This window comes from Camelina sativa, chromosome 7, assembly GCF_030686135.1.
Source record: "Camelina sativa cultivar CO46 ecotype springtype chromosome 7, ASM3068613v1".
In the NCBI taxonomy this organism is placed as follows: Eukaryota; Viridiplantae; Streptophyta; class Magnoliopsida; order Brassicales; family Brassicaceae; genus Camelina; species Camelina sativa.
In genome coordinates this window covers 26,866,548-26,890,290 of record NC_141886.1, presented here as the reverse complement: position 1 = coordinate 26,890,290, position 23,743 = coordinate 26,866,548, and the positions used below count along the sequence as shown (strand labels likewise).

At 37.0% G+C, this 23,743-nt stretch overlaps 6 protein-coding genes and 1 non-coding gene across 11 annotated transcripts; 4 read left to right on the top strand and 3 right to left on the bottom strand.

Moving 5' to 3' along the window:
- Window positions 1–3,437: 3,437 nt before the first annotated feature.
- Window positions 3,438–5,497, top strand: LOC104702475 (carboxyvinyl-carboxyphosphonate phosphorylmutase, chloroplastic). The gene is made up of 6 exons (XM_010418329.2): window positions 3,438–3,928; window positions 4,043–4,116; window positions 4,424–4,506; window positions 4,596–4,620; window positions 4,704–4,879; window positions 4,971–5,497. The coding sequence occupies exons 1-6, from the start codon at window positions 3,636–3,638 to the stop codon at window positions 5,337–5,339; spliced, it is 1,020 nt and encodes a 339-aa protein (XP_010416631.2). The 5' UTR covers window positions 3,438–3,635; the 3' UTR covers window positions 5,340–5,497.
- Window positions 5,498–5,567: 70 nt separating this feature from the next.
- On the top strand, window positions 5,568–9,488 carry LOC104704927 (putative DEAD-box ATP-dependent RNA helicase 29). The gene is made up of 11 exons (XM_087459357.1): window positions 5,568–6,061; window positions 6,155–7,316; window positions 7,439–7,496; window positions 7,644–7,757; window positions 7,848–7,899; window positions 8,002–8,078; window positions 8,204–8,256; window positions 8,387–8,468; window positions 8,560–8,616; window positions 8,703–8,832; window positions 8,925–9,488. Exons 1-11 carry the CDS (start codon window positions 5,686–5,688, stop codon window positions 9,299–9,301), a joined length of 2,538 nt encoding a protein of 845 aa, XP_087315483.1. The 5' UTR covers window positions 5,568–5,685; the 3' UTR covers window positions 9,302–9,488.
- A 123-nt stretch (window positions 9,489–9,611) lies between these two features.
- Window positions 9,612–9,683, top strand: TRNAQ-UUG (transfer RNA glutamine (anticodon UUG)). The gene has a single exon. It is a non-coding gene; the product is annotated as a tRNA-Gln (tRNA).
- A 463-nt stretch (window positions 9,684–10,146) lies between these two features.
- Window positions 10,147–12,359, top strand: LOC104702472 (chaperone protein dnaJ 10-like). Of its 2 annotated transcripts, none has more exons than XM_087459356.1 (9): window positions 10,147–10,419; window positions 10,511–10,570; window positions 10,661–10,743; window positions 10,827–10,980; window positions 11,071–11,200; window positions 11,284–11,621; window positions 11,700–11,780; window positions 11,880–12,004; window positions 12,103–12,359. In XM_087459356.1, exons 1-9 carry the CDS (start codon window positions 10,333–10,335, stop codon window positions 12,149–12,151), a joined length of 1,107 nt encoding a protein of 368 aa, XP_087315482.1. In that variant the 5' UTR covers window positions 10,147–10,332; the 3' UTR covers window positions 12,152–12,359. The 2 variants fall into 2 exon arrangements, with proteins under 2 accessions (XP_087315482.1, XP_010416627.1); XM_010418325.2 differs by having other exon boundaries at window positions 10,159–10,419; window positions 11,876–12,004.
- Window positions 12,246–15,181, bottom strand: LOC104702473 (putative pentatricopeptide repeat-containing protein At1g77010, mitochondrial). 3 transcript variants are annotated; one of them, XM_087459355.1, is made up of 4 exons: window positions 14,246–15,102; window positions 14,021–14,152; window positions 12,811–13,842; window positions 12,246–12,713 (listed from the first exon to the last, which is right to left on the bottom strand). In XM_087459355.1, exons 1-3 carry the CDS (start codon window positions 14,967–14,969, stop codon window positions 13,784–13,786), a joined length of 915 nt encoding a protein of 304 aa, XP_087315481.1. In that variant the 5' UTR covers window positions 14,970–15,102; the 3' UTR covers window positions 12,246–12,713; window positions 12,811–13,783. The 3 variants fall into 3 exon arrangements, with proteins under 3 accessions (XP_087315481.1, XP_087315480.1, XP_087315479.1); XM_087459354.1 differs by having other exon boundaries at window positions 12,811–14,152; window positions 14,246–15,181; XM_087459353.1 differs by having other exon boundaries at window positions 12,811–15,105.
- Window positions 15,182–15,358: 177 nt separating this feature from the next.
- LOC104702471 (F-box protein SKP2B) lies at window positions 15,359–18,176 on the bottom strand. The gene is made up of 5 exons (XM_010418324.3): window positions 17,410–18,176; window positions 16,858–17,111; window positions 16,144–16,492; window positions 15,911–16,052; window positions 15,359–15,830 (listed from the first exon to the last, which is right to left on the bottom strand). The coding sequence occupies exons 2-5, from the start codon at window positions 17,076–17,078 to the stop codon at window positions 15,457–15,459; spliced, it is 1,086 nt and encodes a 361-aa protein (XP_010416626.2). The 5' UTR covers window positions 17,079–17,111; window positions 17,410–18,176; the 3' UTR covers window positions 15,359–15,456.
- A 1,935-nt stretch (window positions 18,177–20,111) lies between these two features.
- On the bottom strand, window positions 20,112–23,710 carry LOC104751596 (ACT domain-containing protein ACR3). 2 transcript variants are annotated; one of them, XM_087459351.1, is made up of 7 exons: window positions 23,278–23,710; window positions 22,106–22,221; window positions 21,977–22,022; window positions 21,775–21,889; window positions 21,619–21,686; window positions 20,783–21,505; window positions 20,112–20,693 (listed from the first exon to the last, which is right to left on the bottom strand). In XM_087459351.1, the coding sequence occupies exons 2-7, from the start codon at window positions 22,174–22,176 to the stop codon at window positions 20,355–20,357; spliced, it is 1,362 nt and encodes a 453-aa protein (XP_087315477.1). In that variant the 5' UTR covers window positions 22,177–22,221; window positions 23,278–23,710; the 3' UTR covers window positions 20,112–20,354. The 2 variants fall into 2 exon arrangements, with proteins under 2 accessions (XP_087315477.1, XP_087315478.1); XM_087459352.1 differs by lacking the exon at window positions 23,278–23,710 and adding an exon at window positions 22,666–22,790.
- Window positions 23,711–23,743: the final 33 nt, after the last annotated feature.

Here is a 23,743-nt window from a genome sequence, read left to right as displayed (position 1 = left end):
CTATGATTTACAAATAATTGTTAAAATCCTATGTTATTCATTTAATTATTTGTTTTTAGATTTCAAAATCCACATTTTAAATGGATTTGAATAGATTTGAAAATGTAAAATAGAAGGATTCAAATCCAATGATAAAACATGTTATTTCAAAATCCATATGTTTTGATTTTTAGAATTTACAATTCCATATGGATTTAGAGATCACCTCTCCAATAACAGCTCCTAAGTCAAATTGGTAATGTTGAATTTTGACCATGTTTGGTTTGAAGATAAGAAAGATTAAATTTATTGTTATTCTAATTCTATAACATTATGTCAAATACTTTCAAAACAATAATTTAATTTAAAAATCATTGAAAAATATTATGTTTGGCTACAACAATTATAAGTTAAAAACTGAACAAAAACAAAAGAAAAATTGGAAAAAAACATGTTAAGTAAAAATTAGCAAAACATAAGGCAAAAAAACTTAGCATGAGCTCCGTACAACGTTATTGGTATCATATCAAAAGAAAACGCATGAAAGAAAACTATTAATCAATAAATTTTACATGACTTTAGTTAAAGGTAATTAAATTATTTTTCATTAATAAACAGACGTTCATGCATTGTTAAACCCTCAATAAATATGCGTAAACGTGGACCTGGTTCAGCTCTAGCTATCAGGTCCACAATAACCACCTAAAACAAATACAGTTCGTGATAGAAGTCATTTCTTTCCCACGATCTTGGTATTTTAGAGATCATCAGTCTTGACTCTTGAGGTTAGTTGCCTCATTTTAGTAAGGAATAACGTTGGATGAATTAAATAACCGTTCGGCCGGATTTGACGTTCCTGAAAATATGTGCGTCAAAGCGAAACTCGCCGTCCCAGTCCAACGGATCCTAACACCCACGTCTTGTTATGGTATGTGAACAATTGTTCTTGTTATGGTAACAGTGTCCTAAACTGTTAGCGTGAGAGTGATATGTGAACAACTGTTCTTGTTATGGTAACAATGTCCTAAACAGTTTTTTTTAATTTTTTTGATTAATTGCTTAGGTTTTCTGAAAACTTAAATTAAACTTCCTATATAAACATCTTTTAGACCTTACATAGAACTCACAAATTCGAATTTCTCTTACATATTTACAAGTTTCATCTAATTAATAATTGATCATTTCGACAATCACAAAAATTGTACTCTTACCTTTTTATTTTATTTTTGTCATCACGAATTGCGTAAATGTAAGAATGATAATTACAGAAAAAAGGAAGGTGGGTAAGAATGATAATTACAGAAAAAAAAAAGAAGGTGGGTAAGAATGATAATTACCATTGAAACATGGAATTGGAAGGTCCATTTAGGGTAACGTTAAGAAAGGATACACTTGGTTAAAAAATATGACTATGAATATGGTTCCGTTGAGGCTGATTCGACTAACCACTTACAATACTTTATATACTAATCAAAATATGTAAAATCGTTAAGTCACGTTGTCGAATGTCGATCATAAACTGATTTCATTAATTACGTCTATAGCTCACACAATGCAGACTCGTTTCATATACATATATGAATTTATTTCTCGGTAGATACTGTAACTGAACAAATATTATATAGTACACAACTACACATTTAGTGATAGTCTCGTGTTTTTTTGACGAACAAGGGAGCCTTATTATAAACTTATAATCTGATTTTAAAGAAACTTATATCTAATTAGTTATCGTTTTCTACACATAGAATAGAATGTCAATTGGATTGTCCATGTCCAAATGGGTTTATATTTTATGGACATTTATGGTCAAAAACCAAATAAAACTATGTCCAAATAAGTCCAAACCAAATAAGACAATGATCAATTGGGTTGTCATGATGTCCAGATAATACATGAACTCATAGAATATTTCTTCTCAAGATCAAAGTTATAAATTCATCATTAATACTCATAAGTTCATACTAAATCCATACATAACTTATAAATTCATACATAGCTCAAAAATTGTTTATGGCCAAAAATCAAAAACAGTCATCCAAGTGGACTAACTAAAATCATTGCTTTTGGGACCTTAATGGCTTTGCCTCAGGAAGCTGGATTTGGAGGAGACTTTGTAAACTCAGACCTTTGGCTAGACCGTTTATCGTGTGTGAGATTGGTTCTGGGATAACCTGTAATTTTTGGACTGACAATTGGACTTCTTTGGGACCTCTACTGGAGATTACGGGTCTCTCGGGACCTAGAGTTTCAGGATTGCCACTCTCTTATGTCGTTGCGAATGCGGTGGTTCACGGTCAATGGTGGATCTCAAACACCCGTAGTCGCAGCCCTATCATACAACTGCTCAAAGCTTGCCTCCCTTCCACTCCGCCACTGATGCCTCTTGACGATAATGCAGATGATAGGTTTCTCTGGAAAATTGGGGAAGCTCCCGCCTCTGATGTCTTCTCAACAGCGGCAACTTGGGATTTCTTATTCCCACCGGGTATCAAAGTGGACTGGTTCGAATCAGTTTGGATCAAAGGCAGGATTCCAAAGCACTCATTCATCACTTGGCTTAATGCACGTCATAGACTCCTAACAAGGGATAAACTAGTAAGGTGGGGTTTCTCGGTTCCCTCAGTTTGTCTGCTTTGCAACAACCAGGATGAGACTCGTCAGCATCTGTTCTTCGATTGTTTGTATTCTGGAGAAGTATGGAAGTATTTTGTTGATAAGGCTCAAGTCTCTTCTCCCACTGATTTTGAGATTAGATCTCGGTGGTTGAAGAGTCCTTCGAGGGATAAAAACATAGCTTTTATCCTTCGGTTAGCCTATCAAGCCTCGGTTTATCTTATTTGGAGAGAACGCAACTCTCGACTTCACTCAGCCATCTCGAGACCATCCTCAGTTCTGATATCTGAAATTAAAACCATCCTTAGACTTCACTTGGGTCCTCTTACGCTCAAGCAACGGATTGTTCCTCCGGCTCCTACTCTTTTAGTTACTTGGTTTAGAGTTTTCCACTAGTAGTGTTTTTTAAGATGTGTAATGTCTATCTTTTATGTAGGTGTTACTCAACAAAGGAGGCATTGTTTGTATGATTCCAACTTGTGGATTGAATGAAATATAAATGTATTGTTAAAAAAAAAATAAAAAAAAAAATAAAAAAAAAAGTGGACTAACTATTTCTTTGGTTATCAAAAAGGAAAAGAAGAGCATAAAGTAGTAAAATGATCAATTAATCTGAATACACATCAACCACTTTATAACTAGACTCACTTACCTATATACAAATAAAACCAATTTCGTAAAACTTTCATCTGAAACGATCGTATTTTGACGATGAGATATAGATGCTGACTAGGAGTTACAGTAACTTGATATTTTCACTTTTTTGATTGAATTATTAAATACTCGTATTACTTTTGAGTTTTGACGATGATAAGCTTCGAGGAAAAAGCAAAAAACATGTCACTAATAGTTATAGATAAGATTATAATTAAGACCACGTGCACGTGCTGTCTATTAAATTTAGTCCCAAGGACTTTTTTTTTTTTTTTTGTCCCAAGGACTTGGTCCCGTCAGTCTAAACGTAACCAAACCTCACATTTTTGTTCAATCAACGGGCTCGATTAGAGAGAGAAACAAGACTTATCGAGTGCTCCGGAACAATGTCGATGTTAATGGTTGTCAAAACCACTTCGCTCTGTTTCAGCAGCTTAAACCTTACGAACTCACCAAGATTCCGACGAAACCCACGCGCGGCGAGATCGGTGAACCCGACGGCGAGAATCCAAACACGTATTCACCGTTTGATTGAAGAACAAGGCATTGTGCTTATGCCTGGATGCTACGACGCCTTATCCGCGGCTATAGTGCAGCAGACCGGGTTCTCCGCCGGTTTTATATCCGGTTACGCCTTATCCGCTTCTCTTTTGGGAAAACCCGACTTCGGTTTGCTAACGTGCGCCGCAACTTTTTTTTTTTTTGTTTTTTAATCTTTTATTTAAGTTTCTTTGTTTCTTTGTTTGTATGCTGTCGTTTTATTTCTATTTTTTTTTTTTTTTTGTCGTTTTAGACCGCCGGAGATGGCTGCGACGGCAAGGTCGGTGTGTGCGTCAGCTCCAAATATACCCATCATTGCAGATGCCGGTAACGTTTTCAAATGTTGTTAGTAAATTAAGGAAATCATTAAGTGTGCAAAGGAACTTAACAAAAAAAAAGATTGAAATTTTATTTGTTGATTCTTCGATAAGTGAGCATTGCCAAAAACTGAAACTACTATATAGTGAGGATTGCCAAAGATTGCAATTATCATTCTTATGCTTGCTTTTTTAGTTATATTCATAGCTTTTTGAAAAAAATGGGATTTGCTTGTTTATAGACTTATAGTGTATTATTACTAGGCTCTTATATATGTAACGGGATTTATTCTTTGTTCGTTTGATCTTGTTTTAAGATACCGGTGGAGGAAATGCGTTAAACGTTCAAAGAACTGTCAAGGATTTGATCGCAGCAGGTGCTGCTGGTTGCTTTCTTGAGGTAAATTGACTCTGCTTCTTTGATGAGTTTCTCTGTCTCGGAATTGATCATCAAGACTCATTTACCATTTTGTTGGTCATTCTTCGCAGGACCAAGCATGGCCAAAAAAGTGCGGTATGTGTGACATCTTCAAATGTCACTCTATGGACACACTTGATACTTCATAATCTCAAATGTTTTCTTTTGTGTGTGTGTAGGTCATATGCGTGGTAAACAGGTGATACCAGCCGAAGAACATGCCGCCAAAATAGCATCAGCTCGTGACGCTATTGGAGATTCTGACTTCTTCCTTGTCGCCAGAACAGACGTACGTGCTACTTCTGCAAAATCAGGGCTTGAAGACGCCATTGCACGTGTTAATCTCTACATGGAGGTAACAAGCAAGTTTATTACCAATAAAGAAGTTGAAAAAAAAAAACAGAATGGTGTTAAGACTCTAACCGGAATTGTTGTAATTCTTGCAGGCGGGAGCTGATGCTTCCTTTGTAGAAGCACCAAGAGACGACGATGAGCTCAAGGAAATTGGAAAACGAACAAAAGGTTATAGAGTTTGCAACATGATTGAAGGCGGAGTCACACCATTGCACACACCTGAGGAGCTTAAAGAAATGGGATTTCACTTGATCGTTCACCCTCTCACCGCACTTTATGCATCGGCTCGAGCTCTGGTTGATGTTCTCAAAACTCTTAAAGAAAACGGAAGCACTCGAGATCACTTGCAAAAGATGGCTACTTTTGAGGAGTTCAATAGTTTGGTGGATTTAGACTCATGGTTTGAGCTCGAAGCTCGCTACTCAAATCTTAGGAACGCTCTTGGGACAACTAAATCATGACGAGGCTACTATATACATATATACATGCTCTACTTTTATTATGTTTGCTATTTTGCAGACGATTATTTTGTGCCATGGTCATTGCCTCATTGGTCTCTTCAATAATGTAATGTAATATGTAACTTTTGCAGTCATCAAAAAAAATGTTGCAAATTAAATGTTGGGCCTTCAGGCCCAAAAGTATGTCAAGCCCGTGAAAAGGTTTTCTCGTAATTGTCTCCCTTCGTTAAACCCTAAAACCCAAAGCTAACAAAACTGTGAATCATCATCATCACGGCGAAGACATTTTCTTCGTTTCTAAACCCTAATTTTGGGGATCCTCTGCAGTCACAAAGTCTGCATTACCATGGTTGAAGGAAATGGTTTTTTGGTGAGTTCAGTCACTGAGCTTCACCGGAAAGAGAAACAGAAGAAGAAAGGCAAATCTGGAGGATTCGAGTCACTAAATCTTGGTCCTAATGTCTTCAATGCAATCAAGAAGAAGGGTTACAAAGTTCCTACACCAATCCAGAGGAAGACGATGCCGCTCATCCTCTCTGGCGTCGATGTTGTTGCCATGGCTCGAACCGGTTCCGGTAAAACCGCAGCTTTTCTGATTCCTATGCTTGAGAAGCTCAAACAACATGTTCCTCAGGGAGGTGTTAGAGCACTCATATTGTCGCCTACTCGTGATTTAGCTGAGCAGACTCTGAAGTTCGCCAAGGAGCTCGGCAAATTTACAGGTTGGTCTAAAGAATTCAATCTAATAACTTTCTCTTTCACTATTTGATTTTGCAAAGATTGAATTTTTAAAGCTTTGATTTTTCTTTTTGCAGATCTTCGTGTATCCTTACTAGTTGGTGGAGATAGCATGGAAGACCAGTTTGAAGAGTTAACAAAAGGCCCTGATGTGATCATTGCAACTCCTGGGAGACTTATGCATCTTTTGTCTGAGGTTGATGACATGACACTTAGGACGGTTGAGTATGTGGTTTTCGATGAGGCTGATAGTCTGTTTGGTATGGGTTTTGCTGAACAGTTGCATCAGATTCTAACTCAGTTAAGTGAGAACAGGCAGACTTTGCTTTTTAGTGCCACTTTACCAAGTGCCCTTGCAGAATTTGCAAAGGCTGGTTTGCGTGAGCCTCAGCTTGTTCGGTTAGATGTTGAGAACAAGATAAGCCCGGATTTGAAACTTTCGTTTTTGACCTTACGACCGGAAGAGAAGTATGCTGCATTGCTGTACTTGGTAAGGGAGCATATAAGTTCAAATGAACAGACCTTGATATTTGTTTCGACAAAGCATCATGTGGAATTTGTCAACTCATTGTTTAAGTTGGAGAATATTGAACCATCTGTGTGTTATGGTGATATGGATCAAGACGCGCGTAAGATTCATGTATCAAGGTTCAGAGCGAGGAAGACTATGTTGTTGATTGTGACAGATATTGCTGCTAGGGGTATTGACATACCATTGCTTGATAATGTTATCAACTGGGATTTCCCTCCGAGACCAAAGATTTTTGTTCATCGTGTGGGAAGAGCTGCCAGGGCTGGTCGTACAGGTTCTGCATATTCCTTTGTTACACCTGAAGATATGCCATATCTGTTAGATCTTCATCTATTCCTCTCAAAACCAGTCAGGCCTGCACCCACTGAGGATGAGGTCTTGAAGAACATGGAAGAAGTAATGAGCAAAACTAGTCAAGCAATTGATAGTGGAGTAACCGTATATGGTCGTTTTCCTCAGAAAACCATTGACCTTATCTTCAACAGAATCCGAGAAATGGTTGATTCATCTGGAGAATTAGATTCTCTTGAAAGAACATCCGCAAAAGCTTTTCGTTTGTATTCAAAAACAAAACCCTCACCGTCAAAAGAGTCCATTAGGAGAGCAAAGGATTTACCCCGAGAAGGCTTGCATCCCATCTTCAGAAGCATAATTGAAAGTGGGGAACTAGAGGCAATGGCCTTTTTCCAGAAAATTAAAAATTTCAGGTGAGTAGTATAATCATCCTTTCTATCTCTCTATTTCTTGATACGGCCAGACTTGAAGATGGTGTGTCCATATGTAATTTAACACCAACTTGATAATTATATTTATGGTTGATCTATGCTAGACCCAAGCAGACCGTACTTGAAGCAGAAGGTGAAGCTGCCAAATCCAAAAATGTGAAGGTTATCCTCGCTTTTCCTACCCTGTTACACTATTTATATGATCAGTTCATCTCTTTCAAAATTCTCTTCTTGGCTGGTAGTTTACTTGTGTATTTCTGTGATTTGTTTATAAGTAGTCTAAGCCAAAACGTTTTGGTTCTTGTGCAGGGTCCCCCTGGCCAATGGGTTGATGTGATGAAGAAGAAAAGAGCCATTCATGAGGAGATCATCAATACGAGACATCAGCAGAAACAGAAAAGTTCCAATAATCATTTGGAGATGGTAAATCTTGTGCAGTTTCTAATATTAAATTGTGAGACATGCTTGTTCCGTTGCCATTAGTTTCACTCACATAAATGTTTTGATATTTAGGAATCTGAACCTACAACCTCTTTTGGTGAGGGCGCAATAGAGGGAAGCAAAGGTATGCGTGCTGCTTGCGCTCTTGGTTCTTTAATTATGTGTTAAAGTCAGTTACCCACTTCTTTGGTTACCTGCTTTCAAATAAACTCTCCATGAATTTCAGTAAGCGGTAAGAAAAGAAAGGCGCAAGAAAGCTTCAAGGACGATGATAACTTTATCAGCTCCATACCAGTAAATCATGTATGTTATTTTTATTAAATAAAAGCATTTTCTGTGTCACTACGCTTCAGCAGTCAAAGCTACAATGCTTATGATCGTATTGAGATGATGCAAAGTTTAACACTTTATTACTCTTATGAACGCAGCATTCAGAGGCGGGGCTATCTTTGAGGGGTAACGAAGGGTTTGCATCAAATAGGTAAATAGTTATTGATGGAGCTTTTTGTGATATTCCGTAGAAGGATCCAAGGGGTTGCATTCAGATCTTGCAAACATAAAAATCTTTGTCAGATATTGACGCGTCTTGTGTACTCATTTCGGATTTGTAGGTTGGACGCTGCTGTTCTAGATCTAGTTGCAGATGATGGGCAAGGGATGACGCAGCAAAAACAAAATTTTCATTGGGATAAGGTAATAGTTGTTGAGCTTCCTTCATTACAATTGCCCCAACCCAACTGTAATCTTAATTGTATTAAAAAATTGGATTTGTCTTTGGTAACAGAAAAGTAAGAAGTACATCAAGTTGAACAATGGAGATCGAGTAACAGCCAGTGGAAAGGTTAGTAAAAAGTGTCCTTTGCTTAAAAACATTCGATGTTTTTCTGGAAGACTTTAAGCTAACTAAGGTTTTTGAAACTAAAATAGATAAAGACAGAGAGTGGAGCTAAAGTGAAAGCAAACAAGACAGGTATATACAAGAAATGGAAAGAGAATACTCACAAGTCAGCATTCAGCAGAGACAGCGGTGATGCAGGCGAAACCTCAAGCATGTCAGGTAAATAATAGTGTACAACATATTTCCACACAGGTTTCAGCGTTTTGCCTTGTTTGAGTCGTCAACAAGTCTAAAAGAGAAAAACTTGGCAGGTAGAGGTGGCCGAGACGGGAAGAGACGGAAAGGATCAGTGCCTAACGCGCATGTGCGTTCAGAGATCAAAGACCTGGAGCAGGTCCGTAAAGAGAGACAGCAAAAGGCGAACAAAGTGTCTTATCTGCAGAGCAAGAGAGGTGGAAGAGGTGGGGCCAGGGGAGGCCGGGGCGGTAGAGGGGGCGGCGGTAGAGATTTTGGCAGTGGTAGCAGCAGGGAATTTGGTGGTGGAGGTGGAAGAGGAAGCGGGAGGGATTTTGGAGGTCGTCGTGGTAGTAGTAGCACTAGTAGTAGAGGGGGCAAGAGAGGTGGAGGACGAGGAGGTGGAGGAGGAAGAGGACGAGGTGCTGGAGGTAAACGTGGGAGAGGAAGATAGTGATGAAGACTCTATCTACAAGAGAAGAAGACTCGTCAAAACTTTTGAGCTTAGACAACTATGATTACTTATTAAAAATGTTATACGACTCACTGAGCTTTCTCTACTCAAATTTTGTGCTACACTTTTTTTTAACCTTGTTTGTATTCTTTTCCGGAATTGCTTTCGTAAAATTAAGTTATCGAAACGTGGAAAAATGTCGACGGTTGGCGACAACAAAACGAAAGCCATTAAGTTAGTTACACTTGTACTCACGATTCGTGGTTTTAGGTATATCTAAATAATGATGACATCAGGTGTTGTACAACAAGGTTCTATGGTGTAGTGGTTAGCACTCTGGACTTTGAATCCAGCGACCTGGGTTCGACTCCCGGTAGGACCTTTCACTTTTTTTTTTAAGAATTCGCCATCATTATTCAGTTTTGCTAAATGAAAACAAAAGTTGATTTTTTGATCCGTGACTCTTTGTAATTGAATCCGCCTCAAAACTTAAAAGAGTGTATTCAAAGTTGTATCTGTAAGTAGATAGAAAGAAGTTAATATCCATCAAACGGGTTTGGGAAAAATATCTAACTGTATTCAAATTTATTCATAGCAATACAACTCATTAGCTATATTTAACTATCTTGCATCAGTCTCTAGATCTAAGTGACATGTCTAATTATTGTCTAAAAAGTAGTATCTTAGAAATGGAGAATAAGCAAAAAGAGACATGAAACTGAATGATAGAAAGCACTGAGTAGACAGTTAAAAAGAGAGAGTGATGTTTTTTGTAGTCCCGCTCAAAAGCGGCGCAATTAGTAGTATATTAGGAAAAAAGTGCATCATAACTGTAAAGCCTATCACTTTTTTTTCTTTTCTGCTTCTTCAACCAGATCAAGAACCCTTTTGTGTACTTCTTCTTCCCCACATCTCTCCTAAAGGCTTCTTCACACACACCAAACACCAAACCAACCTTTTCTTTTCTTATCTACCCAATCTATCACATCTTTGTTCTTTCTCAAACTCTTTTGACATCTTTTGATCTGATCATGGTGAAGGAAACAGTGTACTATGATGTTCTTGGTGTCACTCCCTCTGCTTCTGAGGAAGAGATTCGCAAGGCTTATTATATCAAGGTTTGCTTCTTATCTCTTTATTCTTTTGAAGTTTTCATTAGATCTGTGAGTTTTTTCTCTGTTTTGGAGGACTGATTCTTAGATCTTTTAGGCAAGACAAGTTCATCCTGATAAGAATCAAGGTGATCCTCTGGCTGCTGAAAAGTTTCAGGCAAGTTAAAGATTCGTTTAATGTCATTTGCTTTTCATGTTTTTATTTATTTGATCAAATCAAGGAATTTTCTTTTCTTCTCGAAGACAGGTTCTTGGTGAAGCTTACCAAGTTCTAAGTGATCCTGTTCATCGTGAAGCGTATGATCGGACTGGAAAGTTCTCAGCTCCCAAGTAATGTTTTGTTTGAGTAAAGATTGTATGTGTTTCTCTCTTCTTTCTCTGACAATGTTTAATGGTTTTCTTTGAACAATCAGAGAAACAATGGTTGATCCAACGGCTGTTTTCGCTCTTCTCTTTGGAAGTGAACTATTCGAGGATTATATCGGCCACTTAGCTGTTGCATCAATGGCTTCCACACAGATGGCCTCTGAAATTGAATCCCCTGATCAGTTTCATGACAAATTAAAGGCAAATCAAAAACCATATGTTATAACTAATATATCAATCTTCTTGATCTGATCATCTTACATAAACAAAGACTCTTCTCTTTCTTTGTAGGCTGTTCAAAAAGAAAGAGAAGAAAACCTCGCAAGATTTCTCAAAGATTTTCTGAGTCAATACGTCAATGGAGACAAAGAAGGATTCATACACCGCGCAGAATCTGAAGCCAAGAGATTATCAGATGCAGGCATTGTCTTGTCTCCTTACCTTCTCTTTCTTTCAGTTTTACAATCTTTGCATTTTTGAATTGAATTCTTCTTGTGAATGAAGCTTTTGGAGCGGATATGTTGCATACAATTGGATATGTATACACAAGACAAGCAGCTCAAGAACTTGGGAAGAGAGCTCTTTACTTAGGAGTTCCATTTGTAGCTGAATGGGTTAGGAACAAAGGTCATTCTTGGAAATCACAGATCAGTGCAGCCAAAGGAGCTTTTCAGTTACTTCAGCTTCAAGAAGAGAGTAACCGGAGACTCAAGAAAGATGGGACTAGTACAGCTAATGATTTGGAGTCTCATATTCAGTCCAACAAAGAAACACTGATGGGTTCTCTGTGGAAACTCAATGTGGTCGACATTGAAGTGACTCTGTTACATGTGTGTCAGATGGTGAGTTCTTTGGTTCTTTTTCTGCTTATATTTGGATCTGAGACATAAGATATGATTCTTGAAATAAAAATTTGTTAGGTTTTGCGCGATAACAACTTAAGAAAGGAGGAGCTTAAGTCTAGAGCAATGGCTCTCAAGATTCTTGGGAAGATCTTCCAGGTTTTTAATAACATAAATCAGTTAAATCATATCACATAATCTGTTCTGTTTTTTTTTTTTTTTGTGCTGATTCAAGATTGGTGTGGCTTGGGTAGCAAGAAAAACAATCAAGGAACGGTTCAACATCAAAAAGAGAAGATGAAGACAGCGACGACGATGATGACAGTAGCAGCGATGACGATTCTTCACAACCACTTTCATATAGAACTCCTCTGCTCACTCAGGTCAAATATGATTTTCACTTTTAAGTCATTTCTATGATCAGTGATAATGGAATAAGATAAGCTGAGATTTAGATTCTTGATTGGACATTATTTTACAGGGGATTGGTAGACTCTTCAGATGTCTCTGCAATCCAGCATTCGATGTAGACGATGATGAAATTGTATACAAAGGCAAATGATCAATACCACACTCACATTGCAATTGATGGGTCTCACATGTTGAATGTGATGCATCCTCTTAAGTTATTAATTCTTTATAAATATCTGTAATGATGATAGTTGATGGATCAAACTTAACAAATTGTTAAAATAAGTTTTTCCTTAAAAAGAAGAAAAAAATCGTGTTTTGTAATCATTACAAGCTTGCTATTTGCTATACTGTTTTGTTGTAAGTTTCCTTCTTTACCCTGTACTCTTGGAGATCTGGCATTCCAACTCAACCACTTCATCTTCAAACACCAAACCGTGATTTCTGATTGAGGTGGTGTAAAGTGAAAGTTTCACGGTGAAACCATGCGTCTCTAGCTCAACAAAAGAATCAATGGTGCTATGTAGTTTGCTAGTGGAAACGTCTAGTTGCAGATCTTTGATTTCTCTATCAACCTGTAAAAAGTCACCATCACGCTAATGTTCTCTAGCTCAAGTAGCACAGTTCCTCTGTCTCATATCTCAATGTATAGACCATGTAGTGCACAATGCGATCAGACTACTGCAGAAACAGATCAGAAAACAAAGCATACCTATCAATTCACAGCGAAGCAGATAAACGAAATTTTCCAGGATGGATAAAAATATGAAATACTTACGTTCATCAAACTTCAAGTGATAGTAAGTTTTGTTTATTTCGTTTCAAACTCCTCACTCCATTTCTTTTTACTCAAACTTGACTTGTCGTTTTGCTTCTCTCGGTGGTATTAACACCACTCAAACTGAGTATTCAACAATCAGCCCAACTAGAACCTGGATTCTTTGTCACATTCTTCTCTCTCATCAATTTTCTTACAAGCCCCGAGCTTTCCCAATCTCCAGAGGTTGCAAATATGGCGGACAACTGCACATAAGCAACTGAGTTCTCAGGTTCAAGCTCTATAATCTTCTCAGCAACTTTCTTTCCCATGGATTTATGTCCATTTGCTACACATCCTCTTAGGACAGATGACCACATGCTTGCATCCGCTTCGAAAGGCATCTCTTCTACAAGATTTAAGGCTTCTTTCACGTAACCAGCACGAGCCAAAAGGTCAACCATACATGAAAAATGCTCTTTATCTGGAAAAAAACCATGATCCAACTTCATAGCCTCAAAAAATTTCCTTCCTTCTTCCACTAAACCACAGTAATTGTACGCTGTTAGAACTACCATAAAGGTGATCCGGGTGGGTTTTATACCAGCAACATTCATTTTCTTGAACAAATCAATCGCTTCAAATCCAAGACCATTTGTAGCATAACCTGATATCATTGAGTTCCATGATACTTCATCTGTTTTCACCATAGTGTCAAAAACGCTCCTGCCATGCTCAACGAATCCACACTTGCAGTAGAGATCAACTAGAGAGGATGATACTACTTGATCAGAGTCAAGACCAACAACGGTTGCCCTCGCAAAAACCTGCTCACCGAGTTCGAGAGAAGAAATGCTTGCACAAGCACTAATGACACTGGAGAGGCTAACCTCATCTGTGGGCAAATCCAGCTTGTGCATTCGGCGGAAATACTCCAAAGTTTCAACTGGACAACCATTTTGACTGAATCCGTTGATCATTGAGTTCCAAGAAATCAAACTCTTATTTTCAATTCTCTCAAACACCCGTTTTGCATCATCAAATCTTCCGCAGCTGAAATATACATTGATCATATTATTCAGTAAGATTGTGTCATAGGTTTCAACCTCACTGAAAATTTTGCAAGCTTCCATTGGACTTCCACACTTGGAGTACATGTCAAGCAAAGTGCTAGCTACAACAACGTCGTTAATTAACCCAAATTTACAAGCATGACAATGCATTTGTTTACCAGTCTCTAGGAACCCCAAACCGATGCAAGCGTTTATAACAGCTGCCAGCGTACGAGAATCTTCTCTGGTTTCTTTCCTCATCTCGTTGTAAAGAACTAATGCCTCCAATTTCATATTGTTGGCAACATAACCTGAAATCATAGAGTTCCATAGAATTACACATCTATCACTTTTCCTATCAAAAACTCTTCTAGACTCATTCACTCTCCCACAATTTGCATAACCTGAAACTAAAGCAGATAGAGAATGGTCATCAGGTTCCCCAATCTGATCCATCATAACACTCGCCATTCTCCACTCACCACACTTTGCATACAAATTAACTAAAGAACTATTCATCTTCGAGTCAAATTCAGCACCGCTGATCATAATCCGAGCATGTATCTGCTTCCCACTTTTCAAAGCTTCCAACATAGCACATGCCTTGAGAACTGTAGTCATTATGATCGCATCACCGCTAAATTTCAATTCTTTAAACAGCCTCAGAGCTTCCTCTGCATAACCGTTAAGAATATATCCATGAAGCAGAGAGTTCAAAGTCACAGCATCTTTCACCGGCATGGCATTGAATAACCTCCGAGCAACACCTAGCTCCCCAGCCTTTGCAAAACCGGAAACAACCAAGTTCCAAGAGTACCCCTCCCTTTCTGGCATCGTATCAAAAAACCTCAAAGACGTTCCCTTTTCCCCAGAATTGATATACCCTTCAATCATAGTGTTCCAGGAGAAATAGTTTCTCTCAGGCATTTCGTCGAACAAGTTCCGCGCAGTTCCCATATTGCCACTCCGCGAGTATATCTGGAGGAGATGGTTAGCAACGATGACAATTGAGCTGATAAAACCCTTCTTCAAGAACAATCCATGGGTTTGTCTCCATAAAGTTTCGCGATTTCTGTTGCTGCATGATTGAAGAAGACGGACGTAATAACGCCGACACTCTACTTCCATGGTCCGTAAAAATATTAAGCCTCTGTTTCATAAAACGATTTAAAGTTTAAATTCCTCGATCAATAATTTTTTTTTAATTATTTCGCTATTTATGATTATTTGTTTTTTTTTTTTTTTTTTTTTTACAAAAAGCACTGAAAAGCTACAAGTGAAGGAACAATATGTAATAGTTAAACCAAGGTTTAGATTCTTGATTATGTAAAGTTGTTACTGTCATTACATGTGAATGTGTGATGCAACCTCTGTCTTATTTGAAGTTATTCGTTAACGCTGATGATTAGGTGTTGGACCAAACTTAACAAATTGTTAGATATAAGTTTTTGGCAATCATTACAAGATTGCTATAATGTGTGTAATGTTAAAATCCTGAGATTTTGCATCAAAAGAAGTAAACTCAAAGAAGCTTTTTTTATTAACGTCATAGGCTTTTTTTTTTTTTATATGTACACGCAAACCAAAGAGAAGACCTTCTGGCTTACACAACGGTTCAGTGAGCCGGGTGAGGGAAAGCGGTGTGGGTTTGGTGAGACTGGGGGATACAGGCACAGTGAACTGATTGTAAGTGGAGACAACCGCTCATGACAAGTGAATGCCTGCCTGAACAAGTGTGGAGTGCCGGGAATGTATCGCATACCGCTTGAACCGCTGAAGGTGTGAGGTAAGTGCATTGGCTAATGTTAAGGCTTCTTAGTCCTTCTTCATCGAATTTTCCTTTCTTCACTGCTCGCCACATCTCGTGCTTGTTCTTGACTCCGCTTTGTGCCAAGGAGTACATCGCTCTGTCTGTAATGTTTCTGCAGTAGTATAACCCCAATGACCTCAAGTGTACACACCGGTTTGCCAAAGCCACAACACTCTCATCTGCAACAACAAGAATAAATGTTTAAGAGCAGAAAACAAAAACTTTGTGATTCGGGTTTTGTAAAGTTTAAAAGGTTTACCTGTAATTAATACACAGCCACAAAGATCAAGAGTTCTGAGATCAGGACAGCCATAAGCTAAACTCATAACTCCATCATCACTTATATTCTCACACCATCCCAAGTTTAGTGACTGCAACTGATTGCAGTTTTCTCCAATAGCCTGCACAACAGATGACGAATTGTTCGATGATCGATACAAATTGAAATAGAATGGTGATGACACTAAAGAGTGGAATGTTAAAAAAAGGCACCTGCAATGCATTGTCAGATACAGCTTCCACACAACCACAAAGATTCAGAATTTTAAGCTTCCGACAAAATCTTGTCAAATGCGCAAGAGCAGTGTCGCTGAACGAAGTGCATCCGCTAAGGTTGAGTTTAGTGAGGCTAGTGCAACCACGAGCAAGAGAGTAGAGGGAACGGTCAGTAAGTTTCAAGCTTTTGCTCAAGTCCAAATCTTGTAGCTCGTGGCAGTGATTTGCTATGGCTTCTACCGCGTTGTCCTCAAGCTGAGGTTTGTCCTGTCTCAGTACTAAAGTCTGAAGCTTCACGAATTTAGGAGCAAGAGAAAGAACCAAACTGTTCATATTCTTCTTGCACCTGTATAACAAACAACAAATACACACAAAAATCAAAAACTCTCCTCCTAGTAGTATCTGATACAAAATTGGAACCAATCATCAAACTGAAACCATCATCCAGAAACTATCCTCATAACAAAAATCTGATCAAATCAAAAAAAGTTTGACTCTTTCAATCACCAACCCCATGACCCTTATCTATATGAATATTCATCCTGAATTGACGAAGATAGGCAAAAAGGTTCAACCTTTATATTAACCCCAAAACACTTTTCCACATATAAGTATCTTCTAATTCAAACATCATCATAACAGAATCAATCATACATAAACACAATGAAACAAAGACAAAAGCAGAGAAGAAGAAGAAGGCTAGAGACATACCAAGAGAGAGAGAGACGAGTAAGGGCAAGGGAAACAGCATCTCTCCAGCCACTACAGATACCAGAAGCAATGATCACAGTGCGATCATCATCAACAAGGCTAAGGATCCTCATAAGAAGCTCCACGGGGATATCTTTCCACTCAGAGATCACATACCCTTCCATCTTCATCTTCTCGAAGCATCTGCTAAGTTCTTTTCTTGTTTCTCCTTCGCTCACCATCTTTTATTTTAAGCGGTTTCTTTGATTTTCTAACTAATTCACCACAAAGATCAGAGAATTAAGAGAGACAGAGAAAGAGGATAAATAAATATCTCAAAAGACTTAAGACAAATGTCGGAAAATAAGAATTGAAAATTAGGACAAAAAGATTTTTTTTTAAAGGGTCTTTTAACTCTAAAACTAAACTAAAACGCAGCAAACAATATTAATGTCTTCTTATGTAACTCTTTTTTTTTTTTGACATCATTAATAAACAAAAGCCATAATTAAAGCTTAATTTGAATGAATTAAACCAATAAAAAAGATCGAAACTTTACAACTTATGTCATACCTCAAAATTAGTTTAGTGTTCTTCGTGCCTCTTTTCTGGGTTTCTTCTCCTCCGTCGAATTATTATTACTAGTTTACTACTAATCCGTTATCTTTTTGAAAAGCTCTTTTTTTAGGTAGTCAAAAGAGATAAGAAGAAGACAATAACATAAAAAGACTTTTTTTTTTTTCTGTATATAAAAGAGAAAGAGGCAAAGAGTTAACGTACGGGTAATAATGACTATATGCCACGTGATTTGCCACGTGATTTGCCACGTGTCTATAATTGACAGGGAGATATAGATACACATTACAACAGTTTGATGCTCTAATTCGATTTCCAAAATTCGACTCTTCTTCTTCTATGTTTATTTTTGTTTTCATAATTAATCATAGTTTTAATATCAGAAAATTTAAGTAATCGAATAGGAAATGGTTAATATAATTATGTACGCAAACTGATTCTTGAAAATTTGAGAACGTGTAAGTATTTGATTTAAAAAACTGAAGCCGAAGTCGCATATAATAATAATGCAGTAATAAACTCCACTTCTGTTTTTTAAGGGGGACCGTTAACGAGTCGAGGGATACCGTCCAAAGAAATATCACTATTTAGTTTAGATTAAGAATATTAAGGAAAAAAGTATGAAGATGATAGATAAATAAACCTTTTTTTCTCACATCCTACGTTGCTCGTTTCGTATATAATAGGAAGATGCCAAGCCCTAAGCATATTATAAAATAGATTTTTTTATTATCATATGATTGTTCCGACGTGTCCAATATGTGATCTTGTAGGACTGTAGGGATTTTTGTCGGAGTGCAAATTCTAGAACGTTGCATAAACCAGGAAATATAATGCACCTTGACATATAAAGTTATGGAGATATATCTATCTCAAAGAACAGAACGCTACTTGTATAAACACCTTTGGAGATAATGAGGCCTTTGGGTTGGTGGCCACGTTTAATTGCTCTAATGGGATAACTTCCTACCAAATCTTCACTCCTCCACCTCCGGTAACCCCATGAATTGACTAACATCTAATTAGTTCTATGATAATGACTACGAGAGTGATGATGATGATAAGTTATTGTTTTTAATCAAGTTTTAGCCATATCATGATAATCTAGTACGTATTGTTAGTTCTTTTGATTAGTTAGGACTTAGGATTGTTAGAAATCTCATATACTATAACCCCTATAAACAAAAGAACTCACTATTGCTAATTGATTTTGAATTATAAGCTTTTAAAGTTTAATAAAGAACTTATACGTACTATGATAACTGTCTTTGTAAGGTGAAGTCAAGTGATGGTTTTGATTAGTCTATAATATGTTTACCATAAGTCTACGAATGGATATTTTGATGAATCTATCCTACATTTGATTGTTTCGACATGTCAACAACAGAAAATAATTATATCCAAATTTGTTAAATCACCCATAAAAGAAATTTTTAACATCAATTCGACGGTGCGTTTTCTTGAAAGATTATAAATTAGAGCACAAAGCCACTAAGTAAAGTACTAACATTATTATATTTACTAAATTAATTTATACACAATTTGATCTAAAATAAGCAATACGCAAATTGTATATTTTTAAAACATAAGTTGTATTGATTGTTTCTGCGACAACGAGTTTATTCTTCTATTTTTTATTGTAAGATCACGCAACGAGTTAATTTCAATGTTTTCACGCCCGGACCGGCCTGTCCGACCGGTTAACCTGCAACCCAGAAACTTTACCGGTTCGGGTATAGTGCTAATAACCGATAGTAATAAAACCGGCAAAACCTAGAAAAAACTACTATTAACCCATGATCCGGTGAACCGGTTGACCCAGCCGGTTAGCGGTTCAAAAAAATCTACTTGATTTTTGAAAAAATGTATAGAGATTCACAGTTTCAATTACTTTTAGAACATTTTATTTGTTTAGAGCTTAGATGGTAACACATTACTCACGATACAGTTCTCGTCTTCAACTTCTTTGTCATCTCTCGAACTTTGGATAAGAACAGTTGGTTATTTTTGAATATGTTTTATTAGTGTTTTTTATTTTTTTATTTGGATTTAAAAAATTTAATTATTTTATTATTATTATTAAACTTTATACTTTGTTAAACATGATATTCTTTTTTATAATATTTTTAAAAATATTTATTTTATATAAATATATTAAACATATTATACTCAATTGACCCGTGGTCGAACCCGATTGATCCGATAATCCGGTGACTCGAGATCTAGTCCGGTTCATAATCCGGATCGGGTTTCAAAATATTGGTTAATTTAGTTTAATATTTAAGTATTGCTTAAACACATGAAATAATATCATTTGAATGACATGGAAACATCAAGCCGTTTACTTTTTTTCTTAGTGTCGTGCATATGTAGAGAGAGCTAGCTGTTGTTAGCCTTGCCCTCCTTACCCGAGGCCGCACTCCATGCCGTTTTCTTTTATTGCTTTTCGACTTTTTCACATCTACTTTGCATTGGCCCTCTCCCTAATTCAAGGACCTATTTTGGCCAAATTCAAGTCTATTTTATTGATTTATTAAACTTTATTTCAATTTTGAACTAAGTCAAATTGATAAAAGATTACAACATACACCTATACAAGGCCTCTAAAAATAACTATTATATATATATCATTCCACTATAATCAAAGAAGTCAAACAAAATTCTTAACAAGAAGGATATTTAACATTGGCCAAAGATAATAAGATAACAAGAAGGATTGATATTACATAGACAAAAGCAAGCCTTCCAATAGGAAAAGTTGCATATTATTCTTTTTATAGACATGTTCATTTCCCGGTCACAGTATGACTAAAGTAACCGAAAACCGGTTTTGGTTCGGTTTGATTTTGGGTAAACCACCAAGGCCATCTAGATCACATAATACACATTTTACAGTACATTTATCCACACAATGTAATTGATTTTGTAAGTTACCTTTCATCTCACGGCAGTATCTTCTCCAGCAAATTCCCAAAGAAGAAACTGGTTTTGGCCCATCCTCCTCCTGTTCCAGCTTGACCTTCTTCTTTCCATTTTCTGCTCGGAACTTTATTCTTGACGTCAATCATCATACTGTGTCCGATCTCTCCCCGCAACGCCTCGATCGTCTTCACGTCCACTGGATTCCCTGAAGCATCTCTCACATAGAAAACGTTGACCGCTTGTTCTCCTACTGTTGTCACACCAGCTCTCGACACTGATAGCCCGTGCTCTCTCAGAATCCTTGTCACTTCCGACAGTAATCCAACTCTGTCCTTTGCACAGAGCTCCAAACTCCAACCCTAGAATTGTATTTTAGACGATAACTTAAGAAATCGTTGCTTTTGCTTCTAATGCAAGAAACATGCATCATGAATATGTGTTTATTTACCTCGCTGACTCTTCTATGGATTGCGGCTTCTAGACATTTGACAACTCTTTCTTTTTCTCCTTCTGATTCAAGAGTGCAACCATCTTTGTGTCTGATGAAATACTCCTGAGAAGCATGAGATCCCCTCGATGAAATCGTGGCGTGAAACACAATGTATTGCATATCCGTAAGCGTGCATACAATATCGAACATGAGCTTAGGTCGATCCTCGCAGCTCACATTTATCACAGAGTAACCTTTCTCTTCGCAATGCTCAACCGTTATTTTGCGGTCAAGTCCAGGAGAAGCGGAATCATCAAGCTTGGTCACTGCTTCATAGTCTTTATCAGCAAAAAACATCTGATGGAGCCTACGGTCAACGTGAGTCGACCCAATGGAGAGACTCGTCCGAGCAAATTTCTCATCTTCTTGTTCACACCCACGCAGCACGTTGTTGAGCTGTTCTTCCATGGCAGACAGTCTTTCTGGATCATCGACCGCTGTAGATGTTGCATTATCATTCACATAGAGGACACACGCGATCCTACGGTTGTGAGTCCATGCTTCAGCCGCCACCACGTTGAAGTTGAGGTCTGCTAGTACGGCTGAGACCTCAGACAAGAGACCAGGACGATCACGAGCAATAATCTCTATCGATGTGTGGTCGCCTAATGAGTGGACACCGACTCTTTTACCAGGCCAAGTGTTTTGTGAAGCCGAAGCATGACCCTTTGGTCCTAACACCTTTTCAAAGAAAAGAAAAAAAAAAAAAACAAGAATCAGATATAAGGTAATAGCAAATCATCTGCATACACAATACAAACTAAACATACATTTAGTGGTTTCATGTATATTACCTTCTCAATGTAATCGATGGTTTTGCTATCAGTAACCTTGTTTCCTTGTTGATTAGTGACATGGAAAACTATAAGATGTGAAAATGGAATAAATTAGTAAGTTTTATTAATAAAAAAAAAGAGTTGTGAATATAGAAATGTGCAAAACATTATTACCGTCCATGAACCATCCACCATCAGAAGAGATATAAGCTTTAGTGATTGTAAGATCAAGATCAGTTAGGACTTGCACAACTTCCAGTAGTATTCCAGGTTTGTTCATACTGTCAACCTATCAAATAATAGTCTCACATGCATCAAAATCTCAGTTAAAATCATCAAATCGATTAAAAATCAGAGAAAGAAGATAGATGCTTACCTTGACAAGAGTGCATTCTTTGCAGCTAGTGTTATCTATAGAAACACTGCAATAACATAGAAAAGTAGTATGAGCTTCTTGGAAACAGCATCAATGGCTCTTTTAAGTGTGAAATGTAATCATTGTTACCTTGGAGGATTGATTCTGGTGCTCAAGTTCTCGTATTCAGGATCAAAATAGGGCCAATAAACTTTAGCCATTTAGTAAAGCAAGATCTTCTGGATACTAAAAGCTCTTCACACGTGCTGTGGTTTAACCAACAAAGAACAGGAAAAGGGATAAGAAGAAGTAACAAAACAAACAAATAAACTCAAAGTAGAGCGTTTAAGTCTGTCAACAAGTTGCAAGAAGAAGATAAGATAGATATTCGAAGATTTTGCTTGTCGAGTCAAATAAGTGAATCTTGGCCACTAAGTAAACAACTCGAGAGAAGAAGCAGAATCTAAAGAAGATAGAGATAAAAGATTTTCATAAAGAGAGACCACAAACAGAGATTCTCTGACAAAACAAAACAAGAGACTTGTCTCTGGTCCTCCTTCTCAACCAAAGAGAAAAAAAAAACAGAGGAATAGATTCCAAAAAGATCTCCTAGTATTGAAAAAATCAAAACTCAAAAGATCGTTTCTAAGACATGACATGAGATTCTCTCTCTATTTGCATAAACGAATTGATGCTTAAAACGAACTTACAAGTAGCTGTCCGAGTTATAAAAAAAAAAAAAAAATAGTTAAAAGAACAGTAGTAGTAGTGTAGTAGTAATAAACAAAAATTTTATGAAGGAAAATATCGTATTTATTGGTCAAAGACGGAATCTAAAACGTTACAAATCGAAACACTATTGTATACATACAACAATAAATGAATAAAATAAAAATAAAAAGAAATATTTAACGGAACAGGGTCATCAGACAATAAGGCAACTTGCAACAAGATTGATTACACTACTCTAAGCAGCAGCCACCACATCATCGACAACAACAACCACTTGAAGAAGTTAAGACAAAACTTTTTTAATCGATTCACACACACACACACAAAAGATTCTGTTACTATCAAAATTTTTCAATTAGTTTATAATAAATAAGTGCGTCGACATCAAATTTTAACCATACAAATCGTTCTCAAACTCTGGCGAATCGCCAAATATTAATTAAAATATTACCCAACTGAGCTAAATCTTACAACTTTTCTGGGTTTTTTTTTTCTCCAGACAAAAAGCCCAGGGAATTCGAAAGAAGGAAAATTAAAATCAGAATCGAATTGTAAGAAACTATAAGAGGGAGAGTAGTGAGAATCGTTACCTCAAGAACTTCAAAAGAAGTAAAAAAAAAAAGCTTAAATTTTGTGGAGAGAGAGAGAGAGAGAGAGAGAGGAGAGACAAAGAGCTATTGAGAAAAACAAAGAGACGATTCTCTTATAAAAAAAAATCTTTACATCTTCAAAAAAAAAAAAAAGACAGAGAGAGATTTAACAGAGACAGAGACAGAGACAGAGACAGAGGAAGTAGTGTATCCAGACAGAAACAAAAGAAAGATGTCTTTCTCTTCCTGCCTCTTCTCTCTCTCTGTTTAAATGAGATTGGAACCCCTCTTTCTGTCTCAGAGGTTTTAATAGGAATCTAGTGGAGAGGGGAATAGTACGACAAACCCTTTTTTAATTTTATTTAAATTTAACTGAAATACAAATAAAAAGTAAAATAATGTTTTAATTAAATGAGTATTAGTCAGATATGACGAAGCGAACATTATAAATTAGTGGTGGTGTTTT